This window comes from Gymnoscopelus braueri, assembly GCF_963280865.1.
Source record: "Gymnoscopelus braueri genome assembly, chromosome: 15".
Classification (NCBI taxonomy): Eukaryota; Metazoa; Chordata; class Actinopteri; order Myctophiformes; family Myctophidae; genus Gymnoscopelus; species Gymnoscopelus braueri.
The window spans coordinates 31,504,685-31,523,881 of NC_137620.1; the positions used below are offsets into that span (position 1 = coordinate 31,504,685).

Genomic DNA, 19,197 nt, shown 5'->3' on the forward strand with positions numbered 1-19,197 from the left:
ATTCTTATACATCTGCCTGAAGTGTGTAAGTGTGTGTGTGTGCGTGCGTGCGCGTACCTCTTTCACAATGAGACGAGCAGCAGGGGTGTCCGGCGCGTAGAGGACCTTCCCTTGCACTAAAGGTCTGAGGGTGCTCCAAATGTAACGCAGACCAGGTGTGCTCTCCAGGGTTTCAATCAGTGTCTGACAAAACACACCTGTAGAGAGGAGAGGAGAGGAGAGGAGAGAGGAGAAAAGAGAAGAGATGTTCAACAAGACGTGTTATTTTCAAGGAAAGTGGGCAGACTGGTCCCCATTGCTTTTATTAATTGTAGACAAACAGAAATCTGTGAAATTTTGACACAGGAGCAAGCCACAGGCAGGGATTTTATTGTACATTAAGGGAACATACAGTAGTGTCGGCCTCAAAGCAGAAGTCTAAACCACTTATCGCTACTATACTGATCCATCTATTATCAAAAGACACCTACTATATCATGTTCGTCGCATGTGTATAAAAATAAATACGTTAATCGACTCGTGTATTGACACTGATGTTAAATAACCCTATATGTCACATTTGACACATTTGTCTTCATGAGTAAAACTAATGACAAAATCAATACTACGACACAAACGCATCAATACAGGCAATGACTGATTAGCTACAGTGAAATGTTATATACATGTTACATGACAACTGCTAATCACGAGGCACGCCGTCGGCCACACACCAAACGTGTAATGTTAATGCAAAAAAGCGAGATGAATCAGAATCATCTTGTAAAAAAGGCCACTTTACCTCCTGAGCTTCACTGTCAAAGTTTAGTTTATTAAATACATACTGTATGCATAAACATAAGCAGGTGTATACATAACACGCCACCCTGAGGCGACATTAAAGAAAGTAGCAGCAGGTGCAGTGTTCTTAAGGTGCAGTTCAATAGGCCGGTTTGTGCAACAAGAGAAGGTGCTAACCATGTGTTCACATACTGTAGGTATAATCCACCTCCAAGAAAAAAAAGAAAAAAAAAAGACACGTACTGTTTACAGGAGTAGCTCAATATTATGGGTAAAATGTATGCAATTATCTCACTTCACAATACACAATTATTTCCTTTCCAGTGAATGTACTGTTAAGTAGTAAAATAAAATAAAACAAAATAAAATATGGAGTATTGTATGATGGGTAAAAACTCATCAATAGGCTACAAAGATAATTAATAATTCAAAGTATCTACCACTGCCAGTGTTTTACTAGATTGGGAGGGTTGTAACAGTATACTGCTGGTTGAGGAGTGCAACAATCAGAACCTGAACCATTTCCAATTTGAGTGCTGTGTTTCTGTGTTGGTCTAGCTGACCATTATGTTGGGTCTCCAGACAGTAATTGGTCATCTTGTGGCCAATTTGGCTAACAGTCTGCTATAGTGCATGGTCCATGACATATCCCAGCATGTCACAACATGTCTGTTCCCAAGCATCATTCATCTTCTGTTAGCTGAACCCTCCTGATCTGCCTTCTCAGTTTTGTGGCACACTGCTGGCCTTAATGGCTGTTCATCAGACCAACAATAATCTTTACTATCAGTAATTAGTACTATTGCTAGTACTTAAGAGTCTCTATTTTATATAATATGAAGTGAGTAAACGTGTTTAAAATATGTATTTAACACATTGAATGCCAAAAACGGTCCGGACCGTTTTTGAGGGTCCAAACGAGAAGTGCCGAAAACGGTCCGGACCGTTTTTGACCCAATTCTATTTTTATACGAGTGGCCCACGTGGGGCGCTAAAACGAAACTTTGACATCACCCAAGGAGTTTCTGAGAAGAAGAGGCTGGATGAGGCTCCATGTCAAAAATCCTTCCGGTCGGCGTTTTCAATGTTATCTCCTTGACTAAAAGCTTAATATCTCCATTTCTTTTTAATGTGGTGGAAACGAGCCGTTTCCGATCGGCGATCACGCTGCAATGGAGGATCGCGTTGGAAATATTATTGTTCCAGGCGTTAGTCGGGACCCTCCGCCGTCTCGCACGCACGCTTTGTTTACATGCACTTCCGCGTCGGGGCTTCTGCAGCACGAAACATATAACGCAAGTGGATGGAAGAAATGCAGGCACTCAACGTATAATATTTTAATAAACCTCTGGCACCCAATGTGTTAAATGGGATAAATGCAAAAATATATGATACATGACAAAACATTTAACTATAAAAGGCAGGAAGCTACAGCATGAAGTCAACACCAACATAATGTTTATCACACTGCAAAGACATAAACAATTAATGGCACTCATTTTGAGTCCTGTTCCATCTTCATCCATGCTTGAAATGCCCATCTACTACCCTAGACAATTTTCCAGAGAGAGAGAGTAGAGAGAGAATGAGAGATGTCAGGTCTGCTGAAACCTCCTAAAAAAACAATGTGTCACTCGCGCACGCACAAAGTTACAGATGATCGAGCGTTGAGTGCACGCAGTAGGGAGAGTGATAAAACAGAAACCAAAAGGCCTCCTCCTCTCATTGTTTGTACGTTGATTTGGCCAACTTTCCACAGATGATACCAACCATTATTATGTGAATCTGTGGGCATAACTTAAGTCACTTCCTATATTGACCATCCCGACCGGCTGTCCATTTCCTGTTTCCCTGGCATGACTTAAAAAAAACACCTGGTTCTCCAAACACATTGACTGCCAATGACGTGTTTTGACGTATGTCAATCCAACGCCCCCACACCGCCAATGACGTCTTGACGCAATGTCGTGCTCTCATGTTGGCGCTCTTCGCTAACCTATGAGTCACCTATATGACTCCCAGTGAAGCAGGAAAAAAAAACAGCCACGTTCACACGCATTCTAATAGATTTGGAGAAATGTCTTTTTCTCTGCTTTCTGTTTTGCTCGCTCGGAATCACTGGCAAGGGTAGCTATAGACGATGTCTTACTCTGGCGGTTAATGAGTTAACTTAGCAGTGCGCCTACAGTATATGCCTCCCATCAGAGAGATGTTACCGGCCTTTTTCAGTGCAATTAAATGTTTAGACGCATCTTTGCCCCATCGGCCATCGTTTGCGGGTGCTCCTGGGAGGTCCGTGCGCTGAGAGCTAATGGTTGCCCCTTAGTCTGACCAGCTGTTCTTTCTGCAGACCACACAGATATCACTTGCTGTGATCACAACACATGTTGGAGACAGGAAATTGGTGCGGCACACAGTGCAGCACCTCAATAAGTCTGGAGCACCGTGGCCCGAGGGTTGTTTTTTTGGCCTGCCGTCAACAGTGTTGCCAGATTCTGTGAGAGAAACAAGCAACCAGGTCTAGGAAAACCAGCCCACAAGAAGCGACTATGGGCCACATGAACACTTTAACATATACATCAGCTATTTGAACATAGCAGAGCTCAGCAGAGCTCAGCAGAGCTCACAACGCGTCGCATCGCGACGAATCGCGACGCATCGCGACGCGTTGTGAGCTTGTAGATCGGCTATTTTCAAATAAAATCTTGCGGGAAATTACAATAAGCAGATCTGGCAACCCTGGCCGTCAAATTGATCGGTGATAATATAGCAGGAATGAGTTGACGGACCTCTCAGAAAAGCAAGCATCAGGGGTGAGTCTGCGCACGTGACATCATCACGTCTCTTGGTGATGCACATAGCAACTGTCTACACTATAATGGTTACCCGTTTCTACAGTACCTGCTTTCTCTCTTCTGAAGAAGAGAGAAAGGAGAAAATAAATGCCCTAAAAAGCGACATGTTCCAAGTAGGGTCAGGTCAGTCAAAAACATTAGCACACACACACATACACACACACACCATAACCTAGGGTGACCATACGTCCTCTTTTACCCGGACATGTCCTCTTTTGAGGAGCTGTCCGGCCTGTCCGGGGGGGAGTTTTTTTTTTTTACACTGAAAGCGCTAAATATGGTCCTTCCGTAACCCTGGTTCCGCAACACGGCTGCTGACAGGCTGCTGGAGGCACACGTGACTCACGTGTGCCTCCAGCAGCCTGTCAGCAGACGTGACCAAACACACACACTCACACACACACTCACTCACTCACTCACTCACACAGACACACACGGAACAGTGTCGCGCTCAGCGCTGCCTATCATTGCTCCCCGAAAAAGTTACACAGACAGACAGAGGCGGAGAAAATGCCGAAACGCAAATGTAACTTCACGGATGAAATGCGCAAAAAGTACCCGTGTTTTCGTCTGGGTCGTGACAAATGCGAAGCAGAGTGTACTGTTTGCAAAGCAGGAACATATGTCTCCGTGGCAAATAAGGGTTCTTCTGACCTGCAAGCCCATATTGCCACTGTAAAGCACAAGAAAGCTGTGCAAGGCGAGACTTCTTCTGCCAAATTGACCGACTACTAATTAAATAACAGGCTACTTCTCTTTTTTCTTTTTGTTTAATTAACAGGTTTTGAGGCATTTTTTACATTTTTACATGATTATAGACATGAGAGAGATGTTATTTTGAAGAATGGGGTACCGAAACATTAAATAACAGGCTACTTCTCTATTTTCTTTTGTTTAATTAACAGGTTTTGAGGCATTTTTTACATTTTTACATTATAGACATGAGAGGTTATTTTGAAGAATGGGGTACCGAAACATTAAATAACAGGCTACTTCTCTATTTTATTTTGTTTAATTAACAGGTTTTGAGGCATTTTTTACATTTTTACATTATAGACATGAGAGGTTATTTTGAAGAATGGCTCCCCCAAAATAATTTAATAACATAACTCTAACCTAACCCTAACCTTAAAACCGAAATAAAGTAAAAAAAAAACAGTTACAAAATCCACCCAAAATCCACCCATTTTTGCCCAAAAAAACGGCCAAAATCGCCCAGAACCGCTGCGCGCGCGTGCATTCGTTAGGTGTCCTCTTTTTGGGAATTCAGAATATGGTCACCCTACATAACCAGCATGGCTAAGTAGCTAATAACAGAGTGACCAACGGACGTTTTACACATCTTATGTTTTCGTGGAGAAATTATGTCACAGCAATAAGTGCAACATAAAGATCATGACACTGAGGGAAATATATTTCAACTAGAAAATAATGTTCCTGAAGAAACAGTGTGGGCTCGCTACATTGGCAGCCAGTATGCAGTAGTTAGAATGTTGGTAGAGTATAACTACCGTTAAGAGTGTTGATAGTGTTAAAGTATTAGTAGTGTTAAAAGTGTTAAAGGTGTTAAAGTATTAGTAGCGTTAAAAGTGTTAAGGGCGTTAAATTGTTAGTAGCATTAAGTGTTAAAGTGTTTCTTATCTTTATATTTGGCCTATGTTGCGTTACCGTGTGTTATACATCTAATCATACATCTACTTTGAATAACTTTCTTCCCAGATTAAAATATTTGAATTGAATTAGTGGACTGATGGTTTGAGTGATCAGAGTTACCTAGGTTTGGGTCAAATTCATGGCCTGAATTGTTTCACTCCACCCCTGATACTAGCTGTCCTGGATACTTTATGGATTGACTGGTTTTAGCGCTAGAATATTTGTGTTGCACACATGCAAGACAACATCAACAGTGAAAGGATTGAACACAAAATAGAAAATTTGAGATGTGAATCTTCTGCAAGACAGCGATGACATATTAAGGTGGATAGCTGAGACAAATGCATTGCATTGTGATGCGTCGTGGTTCTTATTTTGACAACAGATGTATATTTTATAACTCAATAGTGGGATCAGAGTAGTGGAGAATCTATATTTCACACCAGGCACTGCCACAGTCAAGTAATTGCTCCGAGCCTCAAGTCAGCCCCTCATCTTACCTGGCGAATTTAATCAATTTGAGTTGTCCCCTGGAGAGAGGCTCAACACAACACGACAGTGAGGCAGGGCCGTGGACACGCGCACGCACACACACTCCTACACACACCTATTTCAGGCGGATGGATAAGAATGAATGCATAATCATGCAGACCCATGTCAAAGCATGCACACCAGCACTCACAGACACACACCGTCAACCACATGCTCAGAAATACACACACATGCACGCACGCACGCATTCACACACACACACACTTCAATCAAACCATCCCAACGCATTGGATTGCACATGCTTCATTGCACATCGAACCAACTCAAATTAGGTTTACTTCGAATGAACATGATTGAAGTAATTTTTCGGACACGAAACAGACAAGACCTTGTGTGATCAAAGAGGGACTTAGAAATGTAAGAGGGTTTAAGTATGTACTGTATACATAAGTATGTGTGATAATGTGTGTGTGTGCACGGTGCACGGAGGACACTTTGTTGAGTGAAGTGGCCACACTAAGATCGGAGTGACAGCTTTGTTGGGTGCCTGGTGAGGTGGCCGTTGGGTATGTGTAAATATAATTTATAATGGTGGAAATGAGTGTAGGTATGTAAGTAGTTAATGTATGCAGGTGCTGTAATTGTGTTTCGTATGTCTACCTTAGTCATGTGTGACTTGTATTGCCATCTTTGTCTTCCTGTAAAAGGACCACTATGGAAACAAGATTTTTCTTTTCTTTTTTTTTTTTTATCCCACGATTTTGTAACCCTATTTTTTACACCCAGTGCCAATTGTCTATGTAATCCTGGGCACTACCTTCCCTCTGCCAACTTAGGGAGGCCAGGGCCGAGCTCATGCCTCCTCCAATGCATGAGAGCCAACTGACCTTCTTGTCACCTGACAGGGGAGAGTTTCCCTGGTTGGACGTAGCGCGTGGAAGGAACACGTTATTCCAACCAGTTCCCTTCCCCTCCATCGGGCGCCCAGGCTGGCCAGGGGGAGGCAGTATAGTGACCAGGATTACTGCATGTTTTTGTGAGGGTACCTACCCTAGGAGACACGGGGAGAACATGCAAACTCCACACAGAAAGGCCCTTTCGCCAACCCCACCTAGGGTATGGGCACTGATGACGCGGAGGAGAGAACACGCCCCCAGCGCCCACAGCGTTTTTTTTTAACTTTATTGTGTTAACCTCAACATTATTCAAGGAATATAGATGTATTTGTCGCAGCGTATGACCTGTTGCTAATGTCTTTTTGTTAGGTCAAATAAATCAAAATGCATTCCGTACTGCAAAATGAGCATTTCCCACCCACATTAAGTGACAAATCAGACAGGGATATTAAAATTCATCTAACCCTCACAGGCAAGTTATTTTGCTGTAGCTACAGTAGTATGGATCACTCAAAGAACCACACATACTGTACTGTAGGTCTATACCCAACATCTAGCCTGGGCCTTTTGAATAAAACCGTCAGCTTTGAGATAATTAGCAAATGCTGTACTATAAGTGATGTCACAGAAAACAAGACTGGGTCAAAGGAACCCAACTTTAAGGCTGGGCTTAATGTGCAGAATTGTGGGTAATTTTGTTAGAGGGATATCCAGTTATAGTGTGTATAATGTGAATTCCTGGATATGAAATCTGCAATCATCTGCAGTTTTTTATCTCTGCCAGTCCGGAACGGCTGGAAAGCAGAGATTATGTTTTCACCCATCCGTCCCATCTGTGTCTGTGACCAGCTAATCTAATGTATTGACAGATTAATAGATGTTGAAACTATTTGGAAAGGTGACGACTGGAAGGCAGCTGTATTCTTAAGCTATACATTATAAACACATATTATACGTAGCCTGCGAGTTAGTTCTGGCAGCATACACTCGAGAGGTTACATGCATTGCTCATTCTATATGGCTGTTTACAGCGTCATGCAAGATCCTTACGTCATACACAGACGTGGCAATCAGCTGTCCAATTGGGCGGGTATTTAAGTTCTCTTGAATCGGGCATTCCATCCGGTTGTGTCTTCTAGCTTGTTGTCATGCAGCGTTTGCTGTTCCTGGCTGGTTGTTTGGTTGTTTGCTGGAGCTACTGCAACTTGCTATCATGCTTCCCAGAAGCTGCTGTTGTTTGCTGGTGTAACTGCTTCATGCTACTTGAATCATGCTTTCTGCTCATAAGCTGCTGTCTATTATAGGCTACTGTGAAGGCCAGGTGGTATGGCGTCGCGTTTGTTTATCTACTAAGGCTGCTGTGTTCTTCTCTATGCTGCTGGAAAAAAAAAAAAAAAAAAAAAAAAAAAAGCTAATATGCTGTTGATGCTAATGTCATTGTTGAGGTTTCAGTGGTGGTCTGGTGCCGCTGGTTGTTATATGATACTTGTTCTATTACTAAAAGCAAAGCAACTTAAATTGTAGTGAAACTGCTCCTTGCTAATGTTTTCAAAGTTAAGCTGAAAAACAGCGGTGTTTTAGCTCAGCCAGCAGAGCTTTCTGTTGTGTCCCTCCGGGCTATGGGGCCTCATCTCATTATTAGCAACATTGGCTGGTTTTCTGTCAAATCGCTTATTGGTGGTTTGGCTTAATTCTGGGGAAAAGTTATTTTGGGATCGCTTTCTTATGTGGTTCTGTCATGGTCCCCAGATTAATGTGTAGTTAAAAATATACATATTCCAAATATTCCACTTTTATCACAAGATTTCGAAATAGCAGATCATCTACAAGCTCACTTTAGGCTATTTCAATGACAATGCATACATTAGGATAATACAGGTTAAATACAAGTATTTTCGTGGTCTAGGTTGGCTGATTTCTCTCTCAAACCGGCATCACTGCACGTATCAGTGATCAGCTGTTCAGAGCAGAGAGGGAGAGAGAGGTCCAATAGTTAGTGTCACTTATGCAGTGCATTGCTCAAATCTTATGTTTCATATAATGTAGCCTACTGGTTAAAAACGATTAATGCACAGTCTGGCCGTCATCTTGAGTGGGATAAGAAAGTACACTTGTGGATGAAGAAGAGCTAGTGTGTGTTCTTGCGCTTCCAAACATGTCGTGGTTCACTCACTGATCAACGTCAGTGCGCTCCCTCCGGGCTATGGGACTGCAAGCATAGACGCAACACAGTGCTGGGTTGCCATGTCCGCTTATTATAAGCACAAGTTATAACTAATAGTCATTTTCTTGATCTCGTTTTAGTGTTGCAGACAGTAGTCTGCGGATTTACTTGAGTAAATCAGCATAGCACCAGGTATCTCAGTGTAGGAATTAATAATGTTTCAAGTTAATCTACAGTTGGTTAAAATATATATAGGCTATTTATATTAGTGATTCATTCTTTCAGCAGTTTTTCAAATCTAGGAGACTGCATTCAAATATGCTGTAAAGAGAACTTATGGTTCATGGTGCATAATTTTATACTAAAGTAGACTATAGTGTGCAGTATGGCCATTATATTGTGGTAATATATTTTATGTTGCAGCTAGTATGTGCTAATTGGTGGCTATAGCTATTTCCATCTGATGTAGCCTACATTTTCTGGTAATTTGCCTCTAAGATATAGTGGAGGCTGGTAAATATAATAATGAAGTAAATTGTGCAAATCAAGTAAGTAATGGGCTATTATACTGTGTTGGCTGCAGTGCTTGGTTAGATGTAAGCTTTGGTTACATTCTAAAGTCCCCCCTGTGCTATTGTATTGCAAAGCTAATTAAGCTATTCTTGCTGTCAAGGTGATATACATTTTGCTGCTTACACCTTGGATAAGAGACTGGTAGGTTACAGGGATTTTCTTAAGTAAATCTTGAAACACTTGAAAGAAAACAACTGCTTTTCTTTATCTTTAGCAATAGCAGCCCATCTAAATGGTCTTTGTTATATTAAAGATGGTCCAGCAGAGGGCATTCATGCTCTCAGGGCATAAAGGAGGGGAGCAATTTATGAGGGCACTCATGTCTTATCTTGGGATCAACATATGTTCAGATCCCCGGATGTAATGCATTCTTATAAAAGCGGTTGACAATTGATGTCATGTTGTGTGACAAGCTACAGGAGTAAAGTTATTGCTACCAGATAAATGGTGGGGCTCTTCAGTAGAGTCATGGTTGATGGGCATTTCAAAGGTTCTTGGAATCCAAACTTAGTTCCGTTATTGTTGTTATGAAGTTATTGGATAATGAATGGTATGGTCATTAATTAAAATCTGCTCAGGAGGCAAATATTTAATGTTATGTTCTTTAAATGGTGGCTTATCATTCTTGGTATTATGTTGGCGTGGTTCTTCTTGCAGTCTCGTAAGCAAGGTTGCAATTTTACAAGCATGTAATGTAAAGGGAGTACTGGATTCAGATTAAATATTGTTGGTACTACTAACTACTATAAGTCGATAACCATTGCTTTCATCTACGTGGAGTCTAATCTAAGTGTATATCAAGAGTTAGTCATGCATCTTGATTTCTGATGTTTTATTTCTATGGAGGGACATTTTATGAATATATCTTAAATCTCTCATTGGAAGCTGCTTCAGTATTCTTAGTTAATTAGAAGTCAATCTATGGTTAGATGGGGCAGTCATAGATCTTAGCTGTTAAAACACAGATCTTAGTCTGTTCTCACACAAGCAGCATTATGTTTTATCTGTGGCTCATTTGTTCATCAGGTCATGTCCCATCTTCAGTTTAAGCTTTAATTCAACAGAACAAATTTTAACCATCTGCATATTATCAGTTGGTGCACAGATCAACCGTTCTGAATAAAATGGTCCTTAGTGCCATGTTCGTCATGTGCGCTAAAATGGGGAGTTCTTTGTTGGCTCAGGATGTAATGAATACAAGTGTTGTAATAGCTAAATGTAAATGGTAGTTCTGTTATTACCATGCATATCTGGTGGTCGCTGGGTGAAGGTAAGGCCGACTTCAAAGTCATGTTAAGTTTTAAATGTTTCTTTAGTTGGCACTAAAGAGTTAAGCTGGTTGCTCAAACTCAAAAAAGTGGCATCATGGTTGATGCGGTTGGTTTGCATCATGGCTGATGCGGTTGGGTAATAGCATCACGGTGATGCAGTTGGCTTGCATAAGGGTTGATGCGGTTGGGGGCATCAGTAGGATGCGGTTGGGGGCATCAACTCTTAACACTAGGCATGTTAAGTTTATGTAGTATATTCTTCTATGTGGCTATTAGAGGAATGGTTAAGTGCTGCCTGTGCATGGCAGCTAAGGCCTTTTAGTTCACATAAAGTTAGTATGTCCTCGCTGATCCCAGACGCTGGTCTGTGGTGGATGGGATATCAGCTTGGTCAATTGGTATATGGGTTTGAGAATTCACCCCACACATAGTTTTAGTTCACATAAAGTTAGTATGTCCTCGCTGATCCCAGACGCTGGTCTGTGGTGGATGGGATATCAGCTTGGTCAATTGGTATGGGTTTGAGAATTCACCCCACACATAGTTTTCCTATCATATAGAATAAGGCTTACGGCAAGCGTAGCCATGGCTTCACATTCAAGTTCACATAATGTTAGAATATCCTAGCATGATCCAGAATTGCTAGCTGCATATTCGTCACTGTCTCCTGAAGGAGTCTATTGGGATATCTGCTAGGATGAATCGGTGAGCGTTCACCGTAGGGCGTTCTTGGTTCCGCGTGTTGGGGGTTATGTTAGAATATCCTAGCATGATCCAGAATTGCTAGCTGCATATTCGTCACTGTCTCCTGAAGGAGTTTAGTGGGATATCGGTTTGGATGAATCGGTGAGCGTTCACCGTAGGTCACGCGTGTTGGGGGTTGTTATGTTATGGTATATCTATCTCCCTGCTCTTAATGGTTAATGATGGCCGTATGATTGTGCTGAGCAGGGAGAACAAATATAGCAGAGCCTGAACGCCAAGATAAAATATTACTTCCACACTTGTATTCTCATTCTATTATATTGCTTAAATATATTCGGTCTATAATATTGGTTCAATCTATTCGTGAGTTATCTGACAGAAATTATACGTAGCCTGCGAGTTAGTTCTGGCAGCATACACTCGAGAGGTTACATGCATTGCTCATTCTATATGGCTGTTTACAGCGTCATGCAAGATCCTTACGTCATACACAGACGTGGCAATCAGCTGTCCAATTGGGCGGGTATTTAAGTTCTCTTGAATCGGGCATTCCATCCGGTTGTGTCTTCTAGCTTGTTGTCATGCAGCGTTTTCTCCCACCACCACCCCAGCACCACCAGTGGGCTCTGCTATTGGTCTGTTCCCCATGGGGGGTTGTTATGTTATGGTATATCTATCTCCCTGCTCTTAATGGTTAATGATGGCCGTATGATTGTGCTGAGCAGGGAGAACAAATATAGCAGAGCCTGAACGCCAAGATAAAATATTACTTCCACACTTGTATTCTCATTCTATTATATTGCTTAAATATATTCGGTCTATAATATTGGTTCAATCTATTCGTGAGTTATCTGACAGAACTGACAATACTGCAGACTGCTCACTGTGCACCTTTGTTGCACTCAAACAAATAGGCCTGGTTACTTCTTTCCCTTTGGAAATTGTAGCCGTACAAAATCAAGCCAATGCTACAGTAGCCACACAGCTAGTATTTTCTATTTTGCTTCAATTGTGTTTTCCTCAACGACCAACCTATTTCTGTGTACACAGCTGGCACTCAAAAGCCTGAAAAACGTTCTGTCCTAACACCAAAAAAATAAGGGAATTAGCATTTTCCCAAACTGAAGAAGCATCGGTGTCAGCAGAGTCCCATGGAAACGTCGCTGTCATCCTTTTCACCATGTTTTTATCAAAAGCTTCATAAATACGGTGGTGTTTTTTTATTTTGTTTTCTACCGTGGTGAGGTATGGAATCTATCAGAAACACCTCCTATTCATGTTTTCTTTTAGGTTTGGCCAATTCAAAAAGGGCACTGGCTAAAATTACTGTTCCCCGTCTTCCACAGAAGAACCGTTCTAATCCTATCTATTCTTTATAATGGCACCTTTAGATGTCCTCCATTTCCATGAAGCATTAATTGGGAAAGGTCAGAATATTGATCCTTTTACAAACACTGTGCTGGCAATTCTTTATTACCATTTCACTATTCCTTTGAGTGTGCTTACACCAACAGTGCTAACGGTAATAAATTAGACATAATTTGGCTATTATACGGACACGCCGTACATTCCAGATAAACGTAACTTCACCTGACCAGCACAACTGTTATTGAATAGAAAGCAATACACAGTATTTGAACATGTTGACATCAAAGTTGGACTTGCTGAAATGTAATAAATCTGCTCAGGAGGCACTAAAGCCAAAGAAGTCTGTGTAAACCATGAAAATGCCTCAGCAAATTACTTTTCAGCCTCTAATATATATATATGTTACAGGGTGAATGGAGAACCAGGGTGATTGAAGAAGGCTCGCTCGTTTTTACCCACCCAGCAATTCTGTAGAAGAAACACTAGAGGGAGCCACAAGCCAGGCTTGTGCACAAGCACATATGGCCGCGACCACCCACACACACACAGTCACACACACACACACACACATGCGCGCGCACGCACACGCGCTCATGCTTTCAATGGACTGTTAAGATACTTTTATTGTGTTCTGCTGGCTTTTGTTTTAGTTTCTCCCTGACACACACACACACACACACACACACACACACACACACACACACACACACACACACACACACACACACGCACACAGTGATCCATGAAAAGAACTATTCTGTCCCTATCGGTTTACAAATCAAACGGCGCTGAGTCGACTAGTGGAGCGTCGGCCGGTCAGTGCGGGCACTCGCGCCCGGAGGCGCGAGGGCGCACTTCCTCGGCCTCAAGCTCCACTAAATCGGCGCGCCTCCGTCATGGACAAGCGTGTGCGTGTGAACGCGTGTTCAGCGTTCCCCTCATAGATATTATGGTTGCTATGTGGGGGGGAACAACAAAAGACAGGTCTCCACTCTCCGTCGGCGCATCAAAGCCCCGCCTCTCCGCGCTCTCCTTCTCCTCCTCGGAGGAGGAGGAGGAGGAGGAGGAGGAGGAGGAGGAGAAGGAGAGAAGGAGAGGACGGGACGGTTTAAAACGCGAGGAGGAGGAGGAGGAGGAGGAGGAGGAGGAGGAGGCTCCTCTTCCTCGCGAGCCTCGCGTAATAACCCCCCGCATCGCAGCGCCGTCCTCCTCCTCCTCCTCACGAGCCTCGCTAATAAACCCTGTCTCGAAAAGCCCCGCCTCGCCCCGAAGGAGCCCCGTGCCTAAAAACGAGCGCTCTGTCTTCAATCACCCTGGATCTCCATTCACCCGGTGACATATATACACATCGGGTACCTCTAGTTCAGCCGCTAACAAGTGGAACCCGCAGCAATAAAATGAAATAAAAAGCAGTGGTGTAAAGTAACTAAGTAACTTTAAGTACTTTTACTTTTACGGAGTATTTCCAAATTTCAACACTTTTACTTCAACTCCGCTACATCTCAAGAGGCAAATGTTGTACTTTTACTCCCCTACAATTATTTGAAAACTTTAGTTAACTAGTTACTTTGTAGATTTTGATTAGTATTACAAAACATACGTTTACCACTTCAGCCCCATTTAAACTTTGTCTATTTGAAAATAGCCGATCTACAAGCTCACAATGATGCGACGCGTTGTGAGCTTGTAGATCTGCTATTTTATAATCATTTTTCATACATTTTAGACGATAACTTCATTCTGCATAACGAGTACTTTTACTTTTGGTTCATGCCAACACGTTTGTACTTTTACTCAAGTACATTTTGAATACCGGACCTTTACTTGTAACAGAGGTATTTCTACATCGAAGTATTGATACTTTTACTTAAGTGAAACATTTGAGTACTTTTTCCACCACTGAAAAAAAAGGGACTGGAAGTGGCTGTTTTTTGAACATGCATGTATAAAGAAAAGGCTATTAAGGGCACCTACTGGAATTGGCAGTCCTGATGTCAGACACTGAGTCGTCCATGGCCATCTGTCTGGAGGCTGGAAAGCTCAGGGTCATGTTGGTGGAGTTAAGGTCGGACTCCTTCCCACACAGCAGCATATTGATGCTACCAACCATGTCCTGTCGGAAATCCAACGAACTGGCGGCCTCGAACAGCATGGAGTTCTGCAACTTGGCCATCTGGTCATGTGCAAAACGCATGTAAACAATACAATTTGTTTGAAATGAAAAACAGAGGAGAATAATCATCGTGTTCAAGCTACGCTAACAAGAGAGTATGAGGTGTGACACTATACAGTGGTCATAGAAAAATCTGGGCTACATCAATATACAAAAGGAAATGTGCTTTTTATCATAATAAAGTAACTTGTTCCATGAACACTGAGCAGAGTCACTCTTCTACTCTCTAAACTTTGAAACAAAAACAGCCATAGCACAAGACAAGAGCTCACATTTATTGTTCCCTTAAAATAGAATCATATAGATCATTGGTTCTCAAAGTGGGGTCCGGGGACCCCAGGGGTCCTTGAGGGAGTTCCAGGGGGTCCCCAGCTAAATGATGGATAGTTAGGAACCAAATGGACCCTTATGGGTCTGTAACTCTGACAGTGTACAAATGGTAACGGGTCCATTTGGTTCCATTTGTACACTCTCAGAGTTAAATTAACATTGATTTTACAATATAAATTGGGGTCCAAGAGATAGAAATGCCATTAAATGGGGGTCCGTAGCCTAATGCATGTCAAACTGGGGGTCCTTGAAATTAAAATGGTTGAGAATCACTGCTAGAGCCATACAAATATTCTCTTATGGGGGGTCCCTGGCATATCTTTTCAAATGGGGGTCTGCGGGCTAATAGGTATCAATTTGGGGGTCCTTGACATGAAAAAGTTTGAGAAGCACTGATATAGATGGTACCTGTGCTTGGCATGAACCTTTTAGCAATTATGCTACTTTAGTATTTTTTAAACTTAACAGTATTACTACAGTACATTATAGTGTGTGACAGAGGTGAACTGCTGATATAGAGAAGATTGTGTTGTGGTCATAAATCGCATGCTAGTGCCACGAACCTCTGCAATCACTGGTACCGCATTTGTGGTGGTTTTCTGCAGTAGTTGAACCGTGTCCGCTGAGGTCAGGTCCAAAGCCGACGGTAGCTAAAGCGGAGTATGCAAAGTTAGTTTTTACAGAACGGATTCCACAGTCAAGATTAAAACAAAATCAAGATGCTAAAATGAATGCTGCTGTTTGGGTATAATCATTTAGTTTTTTTTCTCACACCAGGAGCTGAAAATAAACTGTTTATTCAGCGCGTTAAAGTGATATTCTGAAGCAAACAAAAGGAGGCATTCAAGTGCGTGCAAGATTCAAGTCAATGGGTATAGGTAACAATTGTATGCCCTTTCAACCACAATCATCATTTCTAGGCGTCAATTGTACGTCTGCTATACAGGTCTGTCTTGACCTTCAAAACACTGAACGATGCAGCTTAGAAATTCATCCAGGACAAAGGTGGAGATAAACAGCAAGCAGGAGGAAAGGACAGGACAGGACAAAAAGCTTGTGTTTAGTCACAGTCTAGACAAAAGAAAAAGGAAAAAAGCTACGGAGCATTTATGAAGTCAAGTAGATTGGCCAGTAGCTATGCAGGGCACATCCTGAGTACTGAGTACATTAGTTTTGGTAAAATTTTACACTTGACAGCAATGTGCATGCTGGACATCACAATGGGGCTGACTGAAATAGCACATGGTTCTCTCTTTGGCAATCAGCAGCTTGAAATCACTGCTATTTAGTTGATGCGCAGAAAAATGCCAGTGCTAGCCTGTAATTAGAATGGGGATAAGAGGACCCCACGACACAAGACAATCTCGCAAACCTCATTTGTTCAACTCAAACGTATTCCAGGGTACTTGTTTGTTGTATTATTGAGTGTCTCAGGCCTCACACACATGTTTTTTTTTCCTAGAAATCAGGCGAGCTGATTGGAAAATGATTGAATGGAAATGGCATAATAATTGAATGGTGAGCAGCACAAGGATTACAGAGGTCCTCTGGTACAGTATACCTGAAAGATAACCGATGCATTTGCATTTCAACTAAATCCTCTGAATAGAAAACCTATTCTTGGCCTAATACCGAATTTGCATAGTTTGCAAGTATTTAATGAGCCAATGAAATGGCATAGAAAATTGTATAATAATACATGCGATTACTCTTATATTATCTTATCGAGAAGTGTGTTTTGTTTGTTGATTCTAGAGTTTTTATAATTGACTAAATCGATTAGTCTAGCAATGGTCCACCCATCCATCCATCTTCAACCGCTTATCCGGAATCGGGTCGCGGTGGAAATTAGCCCCTTCCTCCTGGGGGATCCCAAGGTGTTCCAAGGCCAGTGTGGCGATATTATCCCCCAACTGGTCCTTGGTCTGCCAGGGGGTCTCCTCCCGAGTGGGACGTGCAGCGAGGACCTCCCTTTAGGGAGACGCTCAGGAGGCATCCGTCCGTACTAGATGCCCGAACCACCAAAGCTGGCTCCTTTCCAAGGGAAGGAGCAGCGGTTCTACTCCCGAGTCTCTTGCGGATGACTGAACTTCTCACCCTATCTCTAAGGGAGTGCAATGGTGTCGTCCAAAAATACCAACAGTAATAATAGCAGATCTACAAGCTCACAACCCATTACATCGCTATGTGCTGTCAGCTTGTAGCTCTGCTATTTTTGTACAGTTATATAATTCATAACCGTACATATTCATACCGTATATATGATTAACTGTTGCACCCCTAAAATCATCCTCTTTCAGTCACTCTCCTCAGTGATAAGTTCAACTTTTTTTCCCTTTTCATTGTTCTTATCACCTTTATTCATGAACTTCAAGCTTTAAGTGTGAGAGCCTGATGTTCTTCTCCCGCTTTTTGCTTCAGGCACCGAAGAGGTTTTTCCGCCATATCTTGTCTGTGCTTTCTTTGTCAATGACAAAAAAATGCCTTGGGGGCTTAACTCGTTCAAATGCTCGCTCTTTCTCTCTCCTACAAACTTCCTACCTTATCTCTTATTCATTGGGTTTGCTGTCCCATACATTTTCTCTCAAAGATAAACTCAGCAGGAAAAGCACAGGCTTTCATCATCATGAAGGCAAGGCTGTGTTTCTGTCCAACTAGGAAAAACATCAATAGTAATAAACAAATAATTTCCACCTGACCGCATGCTCATCAGTCACTGGAGACCCAGAGTAGTGCTGAAGTCAAATATTTCCATTGGAAAGAGCAGACATCTCAAGGTTAACAGTGAATGACTATACAATTTATTTATTACAAAATGCTTTGTATCAATCGCCAGAAATATGAAACTGAAATACAGCATATTATGCTGAAAAGTAATAGGTATGGTACTGTATGCCTATCCTTTCAACACATGCTGTATAGACGTCAATATCTTACTCAGCACATGCGTTGCTGAGGACCCGAGGGAGTACGGTGCCTGCCGATGAGTCGGTCGGATAGGCGGTTGTCTAGAACCGCTGATTCGACCAATATGCCAATATATAGGCATATATGGAGATTTGGTTGTCCGGAACCAGCGATCCGACCGAATGCCAACCGCATGCCTGATACGGAACTCCATATATAAGCATAAAAGGGACACAGACAGACATATACAGACATCTCCATATATGGGTATAAAAGGGACACATACTGTACAGACGGGTACAACGGGTGACACCCGGTTATTGCATAACTGGGTGAGGCATGCATTTGTTCCTGAGTAGGCTGGTGCCCAACGGATACTATTTTGGTTTAGAAATAATACTTGACAATAAATGTCTTTCATTGAGACAGAATTCTTTCTAATACATGGTTTCAATTATTGTCTGTTCTACGGATGGCTTGGCATGGGAAAGTACAGCACTGCAGTATGCAAAAAGGCAATTTTGTTGACAATTCATGGATCGAAAACCCGTTTTTGAACCACAATGTGCACACCATGCACGTTGAGTACGCTTTTGTTTGCTTTTCTAAGGCAACCTACATTCACAATTGGTTTTGATCAGTGAGGTCACAAAGCACGCATTTCGGGCAAAAAAATAAAGGATACAAAAGGAAATTGAATGAACACAACGCTAATGGAAAAGAAAGCTACCTGAGCGACCACTTTCGTCATGTCCAGATTCTGGAGTAAGACTTCCCGGGTGTTTCTCAGCTGCTGCGGAGTGAGGGAACAGCTGACATTTTGAAAGGCCTCCTTGTCAGCCGGGCTGTTGAATTGGACATACTCGTCCAGGTTCGTTCCGTCACAGAGGAGGCTCTTCAGGTTTCCTGGCCGTGTGAAACCCGTCATCTGAAGAACAAATACCAGCTAAGCAACCAAGCAGTTTTACTTTCATCCATATTTTATTTATATAACATTTGTTTTCTTGACGTTAGCAGTTGCACCGGTTCT

The 19,197-nt window shown here is 42.2% G+C and overlaps 1 protein-coding gene across 1 annotated transcript in view; it reads right to left on the reverse strand.

The window, feature by feature from the left end:
* LOC308101484 (phospholipid-transporting ATPase ABCA1) overlaps positions 1-19,197 on the reverse strand; it is a gene marked incomplete at its 5' end in the record, with an annotated part of 254,815 nt that overhangs the window by 219,861 nt on the left and 15,757 nt on the right. The window contains 4 exons of the mRNA XM_080450900.1: positions 58-197; positions 14,732-14,930; positions 15,824-15,910; positions 18,898-19,095. Of these exons, the coding sequence (XP_080307026.1) occupies positions 58-197; positions 14,732-14,930; positions 15,824-15,910; positions 18,898-19,095 (624 nt within the window). The remainder of the gene's footprint in view (positions 1-57; positions 198-14,731; positions 14,931-15,823; positions 15,911-18,897; positions 19,096-19,197) is intronic.